The sequence below is a fragment of the Typopeltis vanoorti genome, chromosome 4, assembly GCF_054136105.1.
Source record: "Typopeltis vanoorti isolate ZY-2024b chromosome 4, IOZ_Tvanoo_1.0, whole genome shotgun sequence".
Lineage (NCBI taxonomy): Eukaryota > Metazoa > Arthropoda > Arachnida > Uropygi > Thelyphonidae > Typopeltis > Typopeltis vanoorti.
In genome coordinates, this window is record NC_143552.1 from 31,660,993 (window position 1) to 31,683,957 (window position 22,965).

At 36.5% G+C, this 22,965-nt stretch overlaps 2 protein-coding genes across 4 annotated transcripts in view; one reads left to right on the forward strand and one right to left on the reverse strand.

The window, feature by feature from the left end:
• The window catches only part of LOC150107205 (peroxisomal N(1)-acetyl-spermine/spermidine oxidase-like), a 172,978-nt gene that overhangs the window by 140,873 nt on the left and 9,140 nt on the right, over positions 1-22,965 (forward strand). The window lies entirely within an intron of this gene.
• Positions 20,294-22,965, reverse strand: part of Sec15 (exocyst complex component Sec15) — a 499,079-nt gene continuing 496,407 nt past the window's right edge. For all 3 annotated transcript variants that reach the window (XM_090391741.1, XM_090391739.1, XM_090391740.1), the window contains one exon: positions 20,294-20,910. In XM_090391741.1, coding sequence (XP_090247867.1) covers positions 20,754-20,910 — 157 coding nt within the window. In that variant the 3' untranslated portion in view covers positions 20,294-20,753. The remainder of the gene's footprint in view (positions 20,911-22,965) is intronic.

Below are 22,965 nucleotides of genomic sequence, written 5' to 3' on the forward strand. Positions count from 1 at the left end.
ATTTCTAACCCAGTTCTCAGATCCATAAATTAAAATTGGTTTGAACACTGTCTTGTATATAGCTAATTTAGTGTTTTGACTAATTTCTCTCTTATTCCATATACATTTATTCAGTTGACTTCCTAACATACCAGCTTTGTTGATTCTGTTGTCTATTTCCATATTTAATTTCCATCTTCACTAAAAATCTTGCCTAAGTAGCTGAAATGTTTTATAGGTTCTATAAAACATTTCTATAGGTTCTCCATTGTGAATGGAGAACCTATAGAAATTTGTTTTATAGGTTCTCCATTCACAATGCAGTTGATATTTTCAATGCTTCTGTCTATTTTCATTGTCTTTGTCTTGTTATTGCTGGCCTTCATACCATATCTATTACAACAGTTATTCAATTTAGCCAGGGAATCTTGCAGACTTGTAGCTGATTTATTTAGAAGTATAACATCACATGCATAAAGCAAAGAGCTGAGATTAACATCTCAAAATTTGATATCAGGTTTAATACCACTTTCCTTCATAATGTGATCCATATAGATAATAAATAACAGAGGGTATAATGTACATCCTTGTCCGACAACAAATTTAACATTAAACCATCTTCCTGTACTTCCTTCAATTCTAGCTGCTGACTTACAACTCAAATAAAGACTAAGGATTGATATAATGCCCCATTGACACCATATAACTGTAGCATTTTCAATAGCTTCTATCTTGGTACCTTGTCATATGCCTTTTCCAGATCTACAAGATCTGGAAGGCATTTTTAGAGATCTTGTTCCCATGATTTCTCAACTATTTGTTGTAAAGTAAAAATCTGATCCTGACAGCCTCTATCTGGCCTGAATCCAACTTGTTCTTCACCAAGCTTCTCTTCCACAATCCCTCTCAACTGTTTCTCAAGTATACTTATATAAATCTTACCAGGAACTCTCAGTACAGAAATACCTTTGTTAATGCTCACATTCAGATTTATTTCCCTTTTTATACTTGGGCACTATGAGAGCTCTACTCCAATCATTTGGAATTCGCCCCTCTGTTCAGGCCTTCTGAACTATGCAGTGCAACCACTGTTGGATTTTTATACCTTCATACTTGAGCATTTCTGGCTTTTGATGACTTTTTCTACTTCAAGTATGGATATGTATTCCTGATTGCATGCCTGGTCAGTGTTTTTTTTTACCACTGTGCTTTCACTAATTGTTTCATTTAGCAATTTTCTGAGTTAATTACTCCATACAAGAAGGCTATCTTTTTCTCCAGTTTTCATGTCATCTTTATCATCTTATATAGCAGTCCATATTTGAAATAGGAAAAGATCACCTTTTCAGAGTATTACATTGAAAAGAAAATGGAAGTTTATTTTTCACTTGGTTAGACTATAATAAATTTAGTTTAATCCTTTATCCAAGTGTAAGCAAACAAAAGTTCGCACCTGAAAATATCTTCAGGACTGAGGTAAGGTAATGCAACACCAGGCAACTCCGAGCAAAGGTGGACCAAGCTCTCATCACTCCTTGTCTCAGTATCTCCCATAATACAAAGCACATCTCCTTGCAGACATGTATAATGCTATGCATTAAGGGAAGGGCCACTACCCAGACCGGTTTCAACCTTTATTGTGGTCTCGTCAGTGGAAGGCAGACCCCAAATGTGGAGATACTAAGACAGAAGCAATAGGAGAGGTCATATTTACCTATAGGAGTTGCCAACAGGTGTACCATCTTATTATTGAATTACTCTGGATTTAGAGAAAGATGTTTGAAGTTTATTTGTCACTTGGTTAGACTATAATAAACTTGCTAAAATTGCACCACCTAAACTAAAATTGCACTACCTTACCTCAGTCCTGAAGATATTTTCAGGCACAAACTTTGTTTTCTTACACTTGGATAAAGGATTAAACTAAATTTATTAAAAAGAAAAGTATGCATGAAAGTTTTAAAATAATGCATGCTAACTAGTGTAATAATAAAAAAAAATCTTTTTAACTGACCCATTAAAAGGGTCATTATGATTCCATAGGTTAGAAATGTAATGGAAAAAATGTGTAACAATCTTTCCATATAATCTGAAAGCCACATATAACTTCACTTGTGTGTAATTAAGATGCACTTACTACTATTTCAGCACAGCTGGCTTATGCTATAGCAGTTAAGACAAAGAATATAATTTTGCACTTTAATTCACAACACAAAATAAATAAGAAAAATAAGATATTTAATTATTTTTGCTAATATTTCCCTGAACTTCAAGAATGGTTGTATCAGTTTTCCAAAAATCTGGGAGACATTCATTTTAAGAATGATTTAATAGTTATAAATTTCTCTTTATTCAACAATAGATTATGACAAATTAGGGCTTAAATTCTTTGTGTTACTCATTAAATTTTAAACCATTTCCCCTATTAACTAATTGTTGCTGGTTGCATATTATAACAGACTATGCTCTGAAGATGCTAGGCATAAAACCAGCTGAATAATTGTTTTTTTTTTTCCCTATTTATTTTTGTGTTGTGAATTAAACTGGACATGTATAACTGCTAGTACCTAAGCTTTTTGAACACTATAAAGAATTTCTAAAGAAGCATCAATAAATAGAAGCTTGGAATTAATAGACCAAGCTTTGCAAGCCTGTCAGAAAATAGATTGTGTGCGTACAAGAGAGATTTGCAGAACAGAAAATTTGCCAAGAAGCACATTACTCTAATGCATAGGTTCCCAAAGTGGGCGGTACCGTCCCCCAGTGGGTGCTGAAGCCTTCTAGGGGGCTATAGTGGGATCAGTAGCATTTGGGGCATTCAGGCGGTCTAGGGGTTGGTGGCTCACTATAGAAGAAATTAATATATATTTAAAAATTAATTATTTTCATGATTTTACAATTAGATAATCATTTAAAATTTAAATATTGCATTTTAATTCATCTTATGCCCATCTTACACGATCAATTTTTTTTTATCAATTTTCTATTTCAATTATTTAATCATTTGAAAATTTACCATGTCAGATAGAAATAGATGTCAATTTTCTATGTCAATTAGAAAATAGAGCATGTATATATGTGTGTATAATAGGTTATGTTTACAGTAGCAAATATATTCGTTATATTTTATTTCAAAATATAAAATATATAAAACCGCTTTTCAAATTGATTTATACAAAAATAAACCCAATTTTATATAATTTAATATTACGAGTAAAAATAATAATGGCAAGAAAGAAATAAAATCATAAATTTTAGTTAGTGCTAACTTATATTGCTAACTAGAGGGAAAAAACTAAGCAAATCTTCAAGGCCTACTCTTCCTAATTGGGGCAACAGCTGCAAGAGGAACTTCCAATGGTCACGATCCTCTGCCACCAAGCTCAGGTGTTCTGGTGGGATTCCCAAACATGTCCACCCAAAGTTTTGGATATAATCTATCCAGCGAGTCCTTGGCCTTCCACCCTCTGGCTTGGCAAAGAGGGCATGCTGAGGGAGCTTCTCTTGTGGCATTCTGACCAGGTGCCAGTACCAACGTAACTGTGATCTTTCAACACAGAGAAGCAGCGGTTGAGTATTGAGGGTTTCCCAAATTGCAGAGCTTCTGACACTATCGAGTTTTGTCAGCCCCGCAACCCCTCAAAGAAACCTCATTTCAGCCGCTTGGATTCGTGTCCGCATTCTTTTGGTCATTACCCAACTCTCATGACCATAGGTGAGGATGGGGACATAGACTGTATTGAAGACAGCCAGCTTGGCCTTAACAAAGCAAATATTATTTGAAACTTATTATACTGTTTTCTGTGCTTATGTTTTGTAGGTTTGTTGTTTATATCTTGTGTAATTATTTTATTTATTAATTATAATTATTCAGACAATGTCATGGTCGGATGAACAAAATGCGCTTGCATGCAAAATAAAAAATTGAACGTGTCATACAGGATATTTTAACTTCTATTTTTTATATACTTAAAAATGTATTCATTTTTTGCTATTGTAAAAATTGATTGTGTCATACAGGCTTTAGTCTATCCATGCAGCAGATGAGTCTTAACTAGTAGTATGTCGGTCAACTATTACGTAGGTAATTCACTCAATTCAGCATGTTTTGACAGGAATATAGGTGCTTTGCAGTGACTTGTTCAAAGCACGAGTACGATGGTATCGCAAACAAGTCAATGCATGCAAGTCGATTCGGGCTAGATTTCAAATCTATAAATACCAGTGGTTTAGGAATAAGTTTCATTATTTTTTTGTGCTTTGCCAACAATCATCATTCAAAAGTGTGATAGATAAGTGGAGTCATACAAAGTATAAATTAAATCTTTTATTTTGTGAATATTTTTGCAAATTTTATTACTTCATTATGTCTGAATATAAGAAGAAATCTCGACAGTACGGTATTGAGCATTTGAAATATGGTTTTATTCAGTCTCCTACGAACCAATTATTACCCATGTGCTTGATTTGCCAAAAAGTGTTTTCAAATGAAGCCTTCTAGGCTACAAGAGTATTTGATTAAAATGCATGCTGACAAAAAGGATAAAGATTTGTCCTATTTTCAAGTACTAGAAGAAAAATATTTTAAACATCTAACTATATCAAAACTTTTTACATTGTCCACTAAACAAGATAATGACGGATTACAAGTTTCTTATAATATTTCATTATTAATCGCAAAAGCGGGAAAACCACACACAATTGGTGAGGAATTAATCTTGCCGGCAGTAAAAGAAGTAATAAACACTGTGCTTCATAAGCCAGTGTCAGATATCAGCAGGGGGGAGGGGATCTGTGGTTTGTAGGTTCTAATATTTTTTGGACTTTTTTTGGGGGGTAGCCATTGGCTGAGAAAGTGTTGAGGATGTGATTTAGTTCAGTGTTTAGGGCCAAATCGTTTGAACAGATTAGTTTAGCCCTGTTGTATAGTGTTTTCGCTACTCCATATTGTTGTGAGGGGGGGGGGAATTGTTGGGGAATGTATCTGCCTGTATGGGTGGGTTTTCTGTAAACTGAGAAAACCAAGGTTCCATTAGGCTGGCAGGTGACTAGTGTGCCTAGGAAAGGGAGGTTGTTTTTTTTCCTCTTTTTCCAGGGTGAATTTGATTCTGGGGTGTTGGTTGTTTAAGTGTGTTAAGAATGAGAGAAGTGTTTCAGAGCCATGTGGCCAAATAGCAAACACATCATCAAATTTTTAAATTCGGCCTCGAATTTAAAAAAATACGAGGCCGACAGATGAAAAAATTCGAAAAATTAAAAAAGAACTCTACCGTCATTCCAAAACTTGCTACCAATACCGTAATCAACCTTTCTTCAGTCAGCCTGAAGCAATCAACGCGCTGTCACGTGGCCACAACTTCGCGATTGCTCCCAAAAAAAATACCCAGTGAGGATATTATGATCCAGATCGAACGCGGGAATCCGCCACCTTCCACATCAAGTCGCCAACAGTGTGAGACTGGATGTAGCTTGTGTCCTTTCCAAAGCAGTCCCACCAAAATCCAACATATCCAACAAGGAATATAAAGCTCTACAGGAAATGAAGAATAATAAAGAAATAGTTATCACCAAAGCGGATAAGGGAAACGCAACTGTAGTCCTTAACCAAAAGGACTACACAGGTAAGCTGAATGCTCTTCTCTTAGAACGGGCTACTTACCTCCCCATCAATTACAATCCTACCAACTCTCAAATTAGAAAACTTCACAGGCTCCTTAAGAGAGTCACTTCTTGGCCTGTAGAAGTTACCAACAGATTAAAGCCATTTAACTCTATACCCCCCCCCGTATTTATGGACTCCCAAAAATACATAAAGAAAATGTGCCATTACGTCCCATAGTGGATGGCATTGATTCCCCCACATACAAATTAGCTAAACATTTGGCCAAAGAGCTCACACACTATACTGGCAACACACCATCACACATAAAAAACTCGGCCCATTTCAAAGCCAGCATAGAAAACCTTACACTCCAACATACTGACATAATGGTCAGCTTTGACGTCTCCTCTTTATTCACAAATGTCCCACTCAAGGAAACTCTAGAGCTAATCCAAGCTAAATTTTCTCCCGATATCTCAGCCTTATTTCAGTTCACAATGAACTCGGGCTATTTCGTTTGGCAAGGAAAATTCTACAAACAAATAGAGGGGACAGCCATGGGTTCACCACTCTCCCCACCCTTGGCCAATTTCTTTATGGAGATCTTTGCAGAAAAAGCCTTAGCCTCTGCCCCACAAAAACCAACCATATGGCTTCGCTACGTTGATGATGTGTTTGCTATTTGGCCACATGGCTCTGAAACACTTCTCTCATTCTTAACACACTTAAACAACCAACACCCTGGAAAAAGAGGAAAAAAACAGCCTCCCTTTCCTAGGCACACTAGTCACCCGCCAGCCTAATGGAACCTTGGTTTTCTCAGTTTACAGAAAACCCACCCATACAGGCAGATACATTCCCCAACAATTCCCCCCCCCCCCCCTCACAACAATATGGAGTAGTGAAAACACTATACAACAGGGCTAATCTGTTCAAACGACTTGGCCCTAAACACTGAACTAAATCACATCCTCAACACTTTCTCAGCCAATGGCTACCCCCCAAAAAAAGTCCAAAAAATATTAGAACCTACAAACCACAGATCCCCCCTCCTCCACAACAAGGATTACTCTAAATCCATCACCATTCCCTACATCCGAGGCATCTCGGAAAAGATTACCAAAATCTTAAAGCATGACCTGACCTCCTGTTACAAACCTTCCAGAAAATTGGCATCCCTTATCCGCCCCACAAAAGACCAACCACTTCCCCTAGACCTACCGGGTGTATACCAGGTCCCTTGCAGTTGTAATCTGTCTTACTTTGGCCAAACAGGCAGGACAGCGAATATCAGAATTTCTGAACACAAGGACTACATCCGGTTTCACAAGTACAGCCATTCTGGTCTTGCGGACCATGCTCTGGATACATGCCACAGAATACGGTGGAAGAAAGCTACAGTAATACACTGTAGCAAATACAAATATGAAAGACTATTTATAGAATCAGCCTCAGCCCTAAGAAATTCTCCAAACCTCAACAAATTTGGTTGTATGCAACTGCCCCAAATTTGGGAGGCTTACATCAGCAGACCTTCAGCCCAACGGCCAAGAACACCTACTTAGCCCGCTAGAGGGCACCATCAGGACTTTTAGGAGAACAATAGCTTCATCTCTTCATTCCCAGTTACTGTGTTTGTAGTGCCTACGTGCACGTGCTTTTTTTGTAAGTTCCTTTAGAAGATGGCAATGTGACATTGCCGAAATATCGGAAAATATTTATTAAAGTATAATTTAATTTATATCCTTAACTACGTTGTTCAATTCCTTAAGTGTTTTAATAATGCATAACCAACGTATAAGCCTGTCTACGAGAATTTTATATTAATGCAGCCATACTTATTAAATTCTTGTAAAATAGGCTTATATGTTGGTTAAACATATTTCTAATTTTTTAGAAAATGACAATGTAAACTATATTATTAATTATAAAAACTTAACTAACTATATTTCAGCAATGTTACCTACCAAAAATCCATAAGTAAAGTGTACCATTACAGCCCGTTGTGGATGGCATTGATTCCCCCACACACATATTAGCCAAAGCGCTCACACAATATACTGACAACACACCTTCACACATTAAAAAAAAAAAAAAAAAAAAATGCAGCCCACTTTAAAACCAGTATAGAAAACCTCTCACTCCAACACACTGACATAATGGTCAATTTTGATGTCTCTTCCTTATTCACCAATGTTCCGCTCAGAGATACCTTAGACCTCATTCAAGTCAAATTTAATCCCGATATCTCAGCCCACCACGAACTCAGGCTATTTTGTTTGGAAAGGAAAATTCTACAAACAGATAAATGGGACAGCCATGGGTTCTCCACTGTCTTCACCCCTGGTCAACTTCTTTATTGGAGACTTTGATGAAAAAGCCTTAAACTTTGCCCCAGATAAACCCACTGTTTGGCTAAGCTACGTGGATGATGTGTTTGCTATTTGGCTGCATAGCCTGGATACGCTCCATAATTTCTCAACACACATTTAAACAAACAACACTCCTGGATCCAATTTACCTTGGAAAAGGAAAACAACAATGATCTCCCTTTCCTAGACACTGATTACACACCAGCTGATGGATCCCTGGCTTTCTGTTAACAGAAAACCCACATATACAGGTAGATACAGTCACCCCCCCCCCCTTTCCAACAATATTGAATTATAAAAACCCTAAATAACAGGGCAAAATTAATCAGTTCAGATAACAATGCCCTAACTACTGAACTTACCATATCCTCAATACCTTAGCCAACGGCTACAACCCCCAAAGAATATTAAAACCAGTTAACCACAACCTCCCTCCTCCTTCATAACAGAGATTACTCTAAATCTATCACCATTCCTTATATCTGAAAAACTAACAAAAATCCTAAGAAAATATGACCTCACAACTTGTTACCAGAGAATATGCTGGAAGAAAGCCACTTTACTACGCCACAGCAAGTGCAAGTATGAAAGATTAGTCCTTGAATCAGCCTCAGCTCTAAATAACTTCCCAAACCACAACAAATTTGGGTGCATGAGACTGTTCCAAATTTGGGAAGCTTGCATTCTAAGAACTCCACAATTTCTCAACACACATTTAAACAAACAACACTCCTGTATCCAATTTACCTTGGAAAAGGAAAACAATAATGGTCTCCCTTTCCTAGACATTGATTACACATCAGCCTAACGACCAAGACAAAACCAATTTAATCCACTAGGAGGAACCTTTCGGACTCTAGGACTGACTTCAGCCTCATTTGCTTAGTACCTGCATGCACATATCATTGTTTTATGATCCCTGCAGATGGCAATGGAACATTTCCAAAATGTAGTTATTAAAGTTTTTATAATTAATTTTTTAATATAATTAAAAAAATTAGAAGCATATTTAAAGTTAGAAGAGTTCAGAGCTGATGCTGATTTTAAAAATAGTCTCTCAGAACTATAGCAATTTCTTTACAGCACAGTTGTCTTTTTCTATTTAAAGCTATATGAATATCCAGGACATTGTCCTGACTTGCCATAGAGAAACTGAAGATATTTTCTTGTTTTTCAAAGCAGATCTTAACAGAGCTATTAGTTTGTACAAAGTACAATAAGTTGCAGGCATAAGAACACACTCCAGGATGTGCAAGAGAATGAAGCTAATCTTTAGGAGAATGGATGAAGGTTGCTCGCTGGATGTATAGTTTGAAAGTGGCATGGAAATTATATTTGCAGAGAACTTTTGCTATCTTTTCCTCTGCCCTGAATATAAGTGATGGGAATAATTTGGCTATGATCTTGTATGTTGGCTACAGGAGGGATGCATTACAGAATTTTTGTCAATTTTAAAGGAGTTGTGGCAATTGGCAAGAAAAGAGTTGTGGAACCTGTGTTCATCAGTTGAGGATGCCATACTATGCTGGTGTGATTGTTACCTATGAACGTGTGTGAGTTTAACTAGTGTGACTAGGCCATGAGGGCAATTAACAGAGACATAATCTATATAGCATAGCTGTGTTGAGTGCTTAGTTTTCTAGAAATTCCATTGAAGAGAAGAAAACACACTGCAGTCCCAGGTAGCTGTTTGTGCATTTTTCCTTTGCATGAACCTGAATAAATAGTAAATATGGATAATTCAATATATCACAGGGAAATGTAGCTTAATAGGGTCATGGGTTTCTGTCAATGTAACAATGAAGTAATATCAAAACTGATCATGAAGCTTGAATCTTTCAGGTGAAGATTTTAAAGTGGACAGAATTTTTAATAGAAGAGAGGGAAGCGATTTTGCTAACTGTTTGTCAGGTTTGTGGGTGAGCTGTCTAAGCTATTGACTGTTGGGTTTGTGAATTTTGGGACCCCATATAATTGAGGTAGTCTGACTTTTTTTTTAAATATTTATCCCATAGACAAGAAGTTAATTGGCTAACCAGTAGTATGTCAGTACCATGGCTGGGTATAGTTAGGAAAGGAGAAGCATGTTCATGCTTGATTTGAAGTCTATTCCAGAGCTGCTGCTTCTTATTGTGCTATCTTCTATCGAAGGTCAGCGACCATCTTGGCAAACAAACTGCGCTCTTGTGCTAATCTGAGCAGTTGTGCACTGCTCTTTCCTGTCCAAGTCTTGATGTTGTCAAACCATGATATTCTTTTTCTTCCTCTAGTTCCTTTGCCACCAATTCTTCCTATCAAAATAGTTTGTAGAAGTTGGTATTTGCTGTTTCTCATGATGTGGCCAAGATATGAAAGATTCCAGAGCAACATAAGGGATGAAAGAGAAGATTGTTATGCAAGCTTGGAATTGAAATATGAAAGGGATGTTGGGTGAAAGGGATGTGTACACATTTCAATGGATTTAGTAGAGAGTGAAGGAATTATTGATGCTAGTTCATATGAACAATTATCATGGAAATATTTATAGAAGATACATCTAGCAGAAACTAAATGCCTTTGTTAAAGCAGGTGGAGTGAAGAGATGGGTCATTAATTGCTCTCTTCTATATTGAGTCAAGTATTTATAGGGAACTTTTAGAAGCTCCACTACAAATATGAGAGCAATATTCAATAGATGGATGGATTTGAGATTTGTATACAGTTAATAGCTATTCTGAGGTAAAGTGTTTAACACCTTGAACAAAAAGAGGAATCAGTTTTTTTTGGATGTGAATAAGCAATCAGTATGTGTTTATGTCAAGAGAGATTTAATGTCAGGGCAATTCCAAGAAGAGAGATCTGAGTATGGTCAAAGGTAATACTGGAACAGTTTTTGTGTGTGAAAAATAAGGCACAACTGTGTTTGTTAGCATTGATATGGAAAAGGTTATCCGAACCCATTGAAGAACAGTTTGGAGACCGGAATGAAGGATAGTGTGAAGGTTGATGTTCTGTAACTTCTAGTGATTTGTGTAGTGTAAGGTTTGTCAAATGAGGAGAGAGCACCATCATTAGTGTTAGTGATGATGGTGCACACCATTTCTCCTCATTTGACAACCCTCACATCATTAGTGAAACTGGAGTATGTCAATGATATACCAAAGGAAGAGGGGGTAGGTGATACTACAGTAGTTTACAATAGTTGTATACATTTTTTAAGGTTAATATTTCATTAGGTGGAATGCTGCTTGTGGGAAGTTTGGATTTGGATACCATGTTTTACATTGGTCATGATTTCTAAAACAGGTACTTGACTAAGAGATGATGGCAAAATGATGACTTCACTGACAAGCTTCTGTAAGTGGCTGGAATATTAAATTTACTGCTATGTGATCTTGTCATGGTTGTAGCTGGGATGTGTTTTTCTGTGGAGTTTCATACCCGAAACTGCGTCTAGATGGGATTGCAAGAGGTCCCCCCCCACACACACCCAATTTCTGTATGAAATTTCTAGAAAAATCAAGCACTCAACACAGCTACACATAAAGCAGCAATTTATGCTATGTAAATGGAAAGATATATTTATAGTGCATTTAAACAGCCAACATCTAAAAATACACTTCTATAGAAAAAAAAAAATGTCTTTCCTTCTTAGACAAACTAGTTCACAACTACCAAATGGTCCATTATCCCTTTCAATTCAAAGGAAATCTGCATGCACTGAAAGGGACATAAGCAATCACACCATCTATCTCAACAGTATGCATCTTCAAAACACTTCAAATGACAACTCTCGAGTACCTTCGCAACACTTTTTTTTTTTATTATTATTTTTATTTTGGCCAATGACTACAATCTCTGTAAAATAGACAAAAATTACTGCATGGCTTGCCACATTCCTTATGTGTAACCAACACACAAGATCACAAAAAAACTATTCCCATCGCTTATATTCATTCCCTCCTCATGGGGCACCTGTCTGCAGTGGAGGAAACCTCCCAGTGATGGTACTGGCCCTTTTGTTCTTCCTCTTTTCATTCTTTTTTACTATCCTTTCTGACTGACCACTGGGATCCAGTGCCCTGCTTCCATGTGCTGTGACTCATGGACATCTGGAAAGTGGGATCCTAGTAGTCTTGCACCACATTGGCCTCTGCTGGGGATCATTCAGCTAGTGAATTTGCCTGCATGGTAACCCTGGCTGTCTTTCTGTGAGCCTCATATTATATGAATGACAGAATATACTGTGAAGTCATCCACATAGAGGGCATTACTTATAGCTGGAAGAAGTTGCTCAGTTATAGTTGGCATTGATTGCAAGAAGCATGACACTTTAAACCAAACCTTGTGGGCCAACTTTTCTTGGTTATATATTTAGTATTCCAAATCTTCCAATGATTTTTCTGCATCAAAGAAAACTTATATTAAGTGCTTACATTTTAGAAATGTCTGGCTAGAAGCATCTCTACCTGATGCTTCCAGCTTGACTAGATGATCAATTGTAGAATGATATTTACAGAAGCGAAGTTATGTTCTCAAAAACGTTGTTTCTCTCTCTCTCTAGAAACCATGAAAGACAAAAGTTAATCATTATTTCCAGAATCTTGCACAGGTAGTTGGTCAGAGCAAATTAGACGATAGTTTATTGCGGATTTTGATTCCTTCCCTGGCTTAAGAGAGGCAATAATAGCCTTTTGCCAGGCATCCAGAAACCTGTTCTCACAGAAAATTCTGTTGAAAACCGTGGCTGATGGTGATAGATTTTTTAACTATCTCATAATGGATGTTATCTGGTCCGACAGCAGTTATAGGACATTTAAGCATAGCCTTCAGTATCCTTAGAATTTGTTGCTTTTCTGCTTTTCATTTTTGGGCAAGGAACTTGGGGGGGGGGGGGGGATATTTGAAGATATTGCTAATGTTTTTGCCAGTATCTTCCTGAGTGTATTGGGAATTGCTGCTGGATCAGCAGTTGTGCATCCATTATGTTCAAAGATAGAGGGCTGGTGGATCATGTATCCATCTTTCATTTTAATTATCCAGTACTTCTTGGTTGATCTATAACAAGATCAACCAAGACTGGATCCATGATTCCTTCAGCCTCTGATGGTGGATTGGTCTTGCTCAGACACTGAGCATGTTTGAAAGCTCGTGATCTCTACTGCCACATTGGCAGTAAAGATCACGGGCCTTTACAACAGGTAGTTTGAGACTGACCATATTTCTGCCATTTAAAGTAGTGCAAATAGTTTGGGATATAGAACCTTACTGGACAGATGAGATAACCTGCCTTGATAGATAGCAATGGTGGTTTTGGTGTGCTGAAATTAGTCTGCTGAAGGTGAGGATGATGTTTCTGGTGGGACTCAGGTACACATCCCTACATATGAGAATTCTTCTTATGGCTTGGGTTCTTATCTCTTGGGTTCAGTGCAGATCTCCTCGTTATCAAGTAGGTCCCACTCTGATACGAAGCCTCTAGAAAAGTTTAGTTTTCTGGAGGGTAACTGTAATTGGTATTTTCCCCAATAAATGTTGCATGGAGTAATTTTTCTGATTGTGCTATTATTGCTGCTTCAATATCTCCTGGGATCCTGCCAACCCTTCTGAATGAAGGAGGGTGACATTTTACAAAGTGGAAGTTCCTCCTGTTGAATGCAGGTTTAAGAAAAGTATTTTTTGCTTTCGATTGATGTTTTTATGGTTTCTGCACATGGTTGGAACTTGTTGAGGGAGTGAAATGTCAGAGCTACCACAGATGCCATATGTCAAAGAATACTGGAAGTAAAGTATAGTAAAATAACAAAAGGAAAAAAGCCAATACCATTACTGGGGGTCTCTTTAACCACAAACAGGTATCACACATGGAGAGGATTGGAGATACTGTTCAATGATGTTGAAAGTTTATTTTCACTTGGTTAGACTATAATAAATTTAGTTTAATCCTTTATCCAAGTGTGAGCAAACAAAGTCTGCGCCTGAAAGTATCTTCAGGACTGGGGTAAGGAGGTACAACATCGGGCAACTTGTCGCAAAGGTGGAGCAAGCTAACATCGCTCCTATCTCAGGATCTCCCATAATGCAAAACACATCTCCTTGCGGATATGTATAATGTTATGCATTAAAGGAAGGGCCACTACCTAGACTAGTTTCGACCTTTATTGAGGTCTCTTCAGTGGGAGTCAGGCCCAAGTGGAGATACCAGGCAGAAGCATTAGCAAGGTCATCTCTACCTATAGGAGTTGCCAAACGGTGTTCTTCCGGAGTTGCACCACCTTACCTCAGTCCTGAAGATACTTTCAGGCGCAAACTTTGTTTGCTCACACTTGGATAAAGGATTAAACTAAATTTATTATACTGTTCAATGATATCTGACTGGAAGCTTCATTATGAGTATGAGAGAATTGGGAGGTTTCTTCACAAGGACAAGTAGTACTGTCTACAAAAGTAAATTTTACAGTTACTGATCACAGCTAAAATGGTTTAGCAGTATTATTTTGAATATAGTGTTTCATATTTGTATGGCAACTGCTAATACTGCAAACCTTCTCTTTGAAGTAATAAAATTCTGAAGTTAAAGGGCAGAAATAATTCTGACTTTGATAAGATATGTTAATTTACCCCCCCCCCTCCATACTACTGGATATAAGAATCGATGAATAAACTGTCAAATGCTAATCAGTGAATGACATTGAGAAACTGGATCGTGCAATAATGTTCTTATTCAAACCAAGCAAAATCCAACAAGTCCACCCACTAATTTGTCTGTAGTGAAATTATATTTATGATAGTGTTTCAGTGCAAGTTGTAGTCCATGCAGTTAGCCTAGTGGCTATGCACTTCGCAACCATATGCCTCGGGAAGGAGTGTCCTAGGTTCGATTCCCATCGACGACGTGAGGAGCTTAAGGATCTTCCTCAGCCATAGCCAAGTTAGCCAGTCTTGGGCATGGATACAGTCAGGAATACTTAAGACAATCCCTCTAGCCATAGGGGAGGGGGGATTGAGGTGGTGCCATACCTCCCCGTAAAAGGGACTCACGGCCGATGAATCACCATACGAAATGAATGAATGAAGTGCAAGTTGTGTTACATCAAGAAATGCATATCCTTTGTTCAGAGCATAAATTAGCTAAGCAGGTGGAATTTTTCAAATATACTACCTGTAATTGTAGAAGTTTTTTTTTTTCTGCTTGGTTATAAAGTATTTTTTTTTCTGCTTGGTTATAAAGTATATTATACTTAACAAGAAATTATATTGTTTTAATCCCTTTAACCAAGTTTAAGTATACAAAGTTTGCAGATGAAAAATCTTCACTATCTATATACTTGTATAAGAGGATGTTGAGTTCACATCAGTTACCTTAGTATCCCATAATATAAGAACATTATGGGATACTGAGACAACTGATGTGAATTAGGCATTCTTTATACTGGTCATGAAGAAATTTCTTGTGCAAACTTTGCTTGCTTAGCTTAAGCTTGGGTAAAGAATTAAAACAATACAATTTGATAAGTATAATATACTACTGGTAAACTTGGTAGCTTAAGTTTAGCATATACAGAGCAATTATTTGTATAAGATTAAAATGACAATTCCTTATTTGCTAATGCTACTGCACCAAACAGAAATAAATCTCTAGCAACACTAAACAGTAATACTATCTGTTAGCATTAAATTGCAGGAAAGATCACTATTCAGTGGGCTGCAGCCCAATCATGATCAGAAAGAGATGTGTGTGTGTGACTATATTCCTAATGCCTTTCAAGTATAGCAGTCACCTAGAGCCCTTTATAATGAAATCATTCTCAGTATACAGTACAAAGAACTTTCTAAGACCATAGTTTTTTTTTCATTTAAATGTTCATGACAGGATGTGTCCTTCACTGACTAATGTGAAATGAGGCACAAGATGCAGCCTAGTGTGAACATTTTAAGAAATATTAAAGGTCAAATACTATTAGCAGTTTCCAAAGTAGCCTTTTTTTTTTTTTTTTTTAAAGCTTCTGACCACTCACTGCATCAGTTTTCTTTGGAAGACTAAGGGAGAGAGTGAAATTTAGTTGACATTTATATTCCCTTTTAACTTTTCTAAAATGAGGATTTTTTGCATATAAAAAACATCATTTCACATGTAAGCTTGTTTTCTTTTTACTTTATTAATATTTCATTGAATATTCTTATTAAGCTTGATGAAACATGAAATTTGTTACTGGCAACTAAAGAAAATATTGCTTCATCTCAAATCTACTTTTTGATTGCCTGTGCACAATTCTTTCTTTGATTCATAAAATCATGACATTAATAAAGCAGATACATTGTGTGTGACTCAACTCCTGGCATGTACAGGCACACACGAAGTGGGAATTGTGTTGAGAGGAGTATGGTTTTCAGTCTGCATATTTTTTAGTATAGTAATTTAGCAAAAATTTATTATATTATTTGTAATTTATCTCATTTATGTGTGTAAGTATACAGAAGGAGCTAACTATAAATTATTCTATAGTTAGAATAATTTATACTTGAAAAACACAATAAAATATGAAGTTTTGATTATCCATGCATTCTCTTCCCTCTTCATTAGCCTGGATAATCAAGAGTAAACTGTTAGGAAGTGTATTATTGATTATCCAGTCTAACCGGAAGGGAAGAGAATGGATAATCAAGAGTACATTATAAGGAAGTTGCACTTTTTCTGCTTCAGACAGCATATACTCTATGAAACTTGTGTGTGTGTGAAATTTCCTTCAACCTTATAGTTGGTGAGGTAGCAATATCTTACTTTACTAGGGAATTGATTATGGTACAAGGTGGTTTGCCATACGGTAAATATTTATGTCTGTAGATGTGTGTTCACGGGACCGGTTTGCCTGAAAAACTCTGGTTTTTCATCCCTCAAAGAAAAAAAATGCCCCTCCACCTCCAGAGACTGGCTAACTCACCTTTAGTTGAAAAGTCCTGATAAAGGTTCCTCGTGTCATGGATGGGAATCGAACCCAGGTCTTTTCGACCAAAGGGCTTTGTCTATACCAACTGAGCTATGGGAGCTCCCTATGAAACTTATAATTTTATAAGTGCCTTAGGTGGAAATCATAACCCAAATGTTTCATGTGATGATATATCATTAGCAGTTGTGAACTCATATAACCACCACCAAGCATATATTTTGAATCCATAAATACATTGAAAAAGGTCTGCTTATAATTTTCCTTGAGGTTTTCATTCAGGTGATAGAAAAGAGTTTTATGAGGTGTAATATTGCTTTCTAAAAAAATGGTCAGTTTCTGTTATCCCTCATAAACAAAACATGTAGGACTTCAAATTTCATGTCAGACAAGAAAATTATTTCTAATCAAAGTTTGAAAAATTCACTGAAAACCTTTCCCCAGGAGTTTTCCCATTCTTCTGTGCACAAGAGCAGGTTTTGTCACAAAATATAATTGTAATCTTGACTTGGTGTAGTCAATGCAACATTCACCATCATTTATTGAAAGCCATTTTATAGATGGCTTTTTTTTTTTTTTTTTTATTCATAACCCGAACTTTACAGTTGATATCACCAACTGTATAGTTCTGCTTGCCTTGTTATACAAAGACTTACCAGGAAAGAAGCAAGCTGAGCATCTTTGACACGAGTCACTGAAAATCTGCTCTGCTCAGTATTTATTCACTCAGTTTTCTTTCAAAAAATTATTTTGGTTTTTGTCTTAATTTAAATGGCATTTTAGCATTGGCTTTATTACAAACTACATATAGTATCTGTCTATATGCCATATAAGACGTACTTTTTTTTCTTTGAAAATAGGTCTGAAAAACAGGGTGCGTCTTATAATCTGATGCTCAGTTTTTTTATTAATTTAATTTTTCCGAGTTACACGATTTCTTTCTTGTTTCATTGCGGTGTATGAGAACATTCCAGTTACATAGAGTTCTGTGGATGCATATGTTGTCGCGGTTGTTGTGAACGGTGATAAATTTCTGCCGTTAAATTTTCTCTAAATTTTTTGGCAAATTGTGGCTGAAAAACGTCGGCATTGCTACACTATTGCATACAAGCTAGGTGTGATTGTGTATTCTAAAGAACATGGAAACAGGGCTGCAGAAAGGCATTTCGGGCCATCCCCAACTGAGAAAATGATAAGAACTTGGTGGAATCAGGCAGAGGATCTAAAAAAACAACTCATAGTAAACATAACCTATAAAGTGGAGCTGCAAAATGGCCAGAACTTGAGGCAGAACTGAATACTTGGATTTTAGACCACAGAAAAGCAGGACTTTCAGTGTCTACAAAAATGATTATTCATCAAGTGAAAGTGATAGCCACTAACAGAGGGGTCGCCAACTTTACCGGATCAACATCATGGTGTTCAAGATTCATGAAGAGAAAACAGCTATGTATGTGGACTAAAACAAAAATATCACAAAAAATGCCAGCTGAATATGAAAAAAAATTATCGAATTTCATCAATTCGTCATTAACCCAAGCAAACAAGAAAATTTCGAACTTGCACAAATAGAAAACGTGGACGAGGTTCCGCTGACTTTTGATGTACCCTCAAACAAAACTGTAGATTCCAAGGGCACAAAAGGTGTTACTGTTAAAACTTCGGGGCACAAAAAAACTCACTACATGGTTTTTTTTATCCTGCTGTGCTGATGGGACAAAATTGCTGCCGCTATTGATTTTTAAAAGGAAGATGCTACTCAAAGAAAAACTGCTTAAAAGAGTGTTTGTACATGTTCACGCAAAAGGCTGGATGGATGGAGGAATGAAGTTATGGATAGATAAAATTTGGTCTAGGCACCCTGGTGGACTGTTGAAGAAGCCTACCATGCTAGTATGGGATCAGTTTCATTCTCACAGAACAGAAGATGTTAAAAATAATCTCAAGGAATTGAAAACTCAGTTAGCTGTAATTCCAGAAGGTATAACTAGTCAGCTTCAACCTTTAGATGTCTGTATTGATAAACCATTTAAGGGATTTATGAAGGAGAAGTGGAACAGCTGGATGCAGGCTTCAGATTTTGAGGTTACGCCATCAGAAAGAAGCCTAGCTTTTCGCAAGTGTGTGAGTGGGTCAAAGCTTCATGGGATGCTGTGAAAACTGAGACAGTGGTTAAATCATTTAAGAAGTGTGGCATTAGTAATGCACTGGATGGTACAGAGGACAATTTGTTGTATGAGGACTCAGATTCTAATTTAAGAGAGGTTTCAAGTGTCTATTCATTTAGCTCTGGAGATGAATTTCTGGGTTCTCACGAAGAAGATTAAAAGGTGGGTACTCTTTCCTAGTTAGATTAGAGTAGGTATTTGTTGAAAGTAGACCTACTTATTACTTTATATTTGAAATACTATAAATTCATTATAATATTCAGTGATAAAGTTTTTTTCCTAAAAAATGTGTAGAAAAAAGGGGTGCGTCTTATACTCTGGCAAATATGGTATATATATTCATCATCTGATCCATGAGAAGCTGAACCACACATACGAGGATCATATACTGTCTTACTATGACTTTTCTTTGTTTCTGATGTCCCATGTTTGGAGATGTTCCATAGACTGATGATTTAAACTGAATGATTATTTTTGCAATATCACTCTTTATGGGTTGATGCCTACAGATTAATTGTGGAGGTGTGCTAACATACTGCACTGATGTGTTACAGGTTTTATAATCTTTTGTGCATATGTGAGGGAGGGAAGAAAGAGTTAATTAAAAAAAAATACTAGTGATAAGTCCTAAACATCTCACATTCTTTAGTAACGTGCTGCAATTCTCAACTGTTCAAATCACTAATAGTTATTTATCCATCAATGCTTGTATTGCAAATTCCAGAGAAGAATGGTAGGAAATTAAAGGGTTGTGTTGCAAGATACAAAACAATTGTTTTAGATAGATGCTCATTCAAATGTGAGTAGATGAAAGGGAGAATTACATTATTGCTTGTAAGAGGTAAACTGCAATTAAAACAATGCTTATTTAAGGAACCTAAAAGATACTTCCAAATTCATTAATGCAAAAAAGTGTTCACTGATGGGGGAAATTTCAGATAAGGAAGAATTTATCTCTTCCCCATTAAAAAAGAAAAACGTTTCAATATATGTACAAATTTGTAAAGATCATAATACATGGCCCATGAGTTTGGGAACTGTTGCTCGAAACATGATGTATTTGGTTATGATTCTAGCATGGTTGTTGTGGGGGGAGGGGGATCGAGAAAAACGTTTTTTTCCCCAAAAATGGAAAATATTGCAGCTTCCAAAGTTATATGTATGTAGCAAAAACAATACCATATTTCTTCTTTAAATGAATAACAAACTGAAAGCAAAGCTGTGATTGTGTTAGATCATAAAAGTAAATTTAGAGAATAAACTATATTCTTTAATTAGTCAAAAATTTTCACACTGTTCCTTAATTATTATCAGTTCAAAACAGTGTTTAGTCTTTTTTTTTTTTTTTATCACCACCTTTGAATAACCTGTAAAAGGAAGGGTATTCAGTTAAGGCAAACTTTACTTAAACTCTAGCACCAACTCTTATAATCTTGTAGATTTTAAGCTGGATATTCCCATTACTTTGGGCAGGCTTATCATGGGTGTGTTACTGTAATCACAATTTCATGGCAGCAGATCACAAAACTAGCTGAATTTTCATTTTGAGTTCCAAAGAAGTTGATGCAACCATCATGCTGTAGCCAAGAACTGCTATACTGCTAAAATAATCTCAGCAGTGCCTGATGACATCCTGTGATGGAGGCAAACTGGTGGATGAAAATGAGGTCTGTCAACACTTGCAAAAGCAAAGTTCTATTAGGGGAATTCAAGGTTTATCATGTCGAGTATTTGTCCATTGTGATGCTCCATTTGTTGTAAGTTGCCGAAGTTGTTTAAGAACAGTTTCTTGTAATTTCTTTTTATCACGCTCATTCTTTTTCAAGGATGGAAAGAGTTTCTTCTTTTTATCTGCTTCACGTATTCTGAAAAAAAAATAAAAAATAATAATAAATAAAATTCAAAGTTACAAGGAATTGCAGATATGAATTTTGGGTTAAAATAGTGTGTGCTTGCATGTGTTCCATTTCATATCACGATTATAATCAGGAATAGCAGAACCTGATGTAAATAAGTGATAATAAACCTACTGAATGCTAGCATATACCCAAATAACTTGGGATGGCTTGCCAGGAATGATTCAACAAAATTGTCTAGCAGCAAAAACATTGAAAAATCTATCACATAAGTATGCTTCTACAAATATCATCCTTTCTTTTTGGGCTGTGAAATAAGACTTTTTTTTCTGAGGAGGGAATTGTTAATGATGGAAATACTAGTTATGGAGCTGTACTCCACATATCTGTGAATTTCTCAATATTCAAAAATATATAATTGCACTGAAGAAAAAAAACAACAAACAAAAAAAACCCTGTAAACTTGTCATATGGAATAGCCAATCAAAATCAATGTTAGAAAGTTTATCAATTAGCATATTTTAAAAAAAAATATCTGAAGGCAGGCAGATAATAACATGGAAACTTTATATATATATATCCATAGAAAAAATATCTCACACCAGACAATGAAAATCATATCCCTCCTGAAGATATTCAAATCCACTGGTTGAAGACATTAATAATAAAAATACTGTTCAATTCTTCCAATATTTCATCTTAGTCACAAAGACAACATGTGGCTGAAAGACTATAGTCCCAACTAGGTGGGGAGCCTTCCATGGGCACCTGTTGGTGGGCTCTCGAAGTATTAGTGTTTCCCATATTTTGGGAAGTTTTATGAACTATTATTTATTCAGGTTAGGCTGATTTTTAAGAGCAGCTGCAGATTCTAAAACCACTCTTTCTCTTCTAAATTTGCTGTGATGGAGCATGCTAATCTTTTTACAATTGATTCTATGAGCTATATCCAAAGAATGGTCTGCATGTCCTAATCGACTGTGGCCACAACTGCAGATGTATTTTTTTATGTTCAATGTGGATGGAGGCTGATTTTCCTGTCTGCCCATAGTAAGCCAACTTGCAGAAACAGGGACTGCTACAGGAGGGAGTTGGTCCTTCATTTTAGAAATTATGGACTTTACAACCATGTTATAAATAACTATTTTAATTTCCCGACGGTTTGACCTTCATATTAAGGTCATCATCTGGAGTATATACAAATTATACAAGAAACTGCATCAAAGCTAAATTTATTTAAGATAACATGAGAGAAACATTCTTTCTTATAGATAGTTTTCTTACAGTAACAATGATGTCCTATTTAAAAAAAAAAAAAAAAAATCAGCTAACGCCTATTTGTTCCCATATAGGGAGTAGGCGAGTCCGTTTACCCTATCTAACGTTTGGAGATGGAGTGGGCAGTTCAATCTCCACTGGTAGCTAATCAGAGAGATAGCTGGCCCAAGTCTATCACTGATTCATCGGTACGCAGTGAAGAAGGCGGCAAGCTAGTGCCGCCATCTTGTGTTCCCTAACACAATATTTTTAATGTATGAAAATAGTGTGGGTTCGACGGTCGATTTTCTTGAGTTTCCGGGAGAAAAAACCCGTTAGCCCGTGCCAGAGATCGACTAACTTGGGAACCGGTCGAAAAAAGGCTTAGAAAAATTTCCTCTAGTTGGTGACTAGATTTGAACCACAAAATCCTTTCTTCATGCGGTCAAGCGCCATAGAGTGCAACTGCCACTTCTACTGAGCTACACAGGCTTGTCCTATTTTTAACATTACAATTGTTATATTAGATTTAGGATTCTCGATTATCTACAGTCCTGTTTATAGTTAACACTTAGGGAGAAAGGTTCTGTGGGTAGAATATGTTTTTCCATATGCCTGGGATTTTTAGACCATCATTATTGTTCAGATTGGGGTGGTTAATAAGAATCTCACAGGCTTCCTTAAATTTGCGTTCATACCATGTTTTGGTGTGATGTAAACAACTGGTGCTTTTCCAGTTGATTCTATGTAAAGTGTTCAGGGCATGATCAGAAAGGCCAGCTTCACCATAGTTATTATATTTAATGT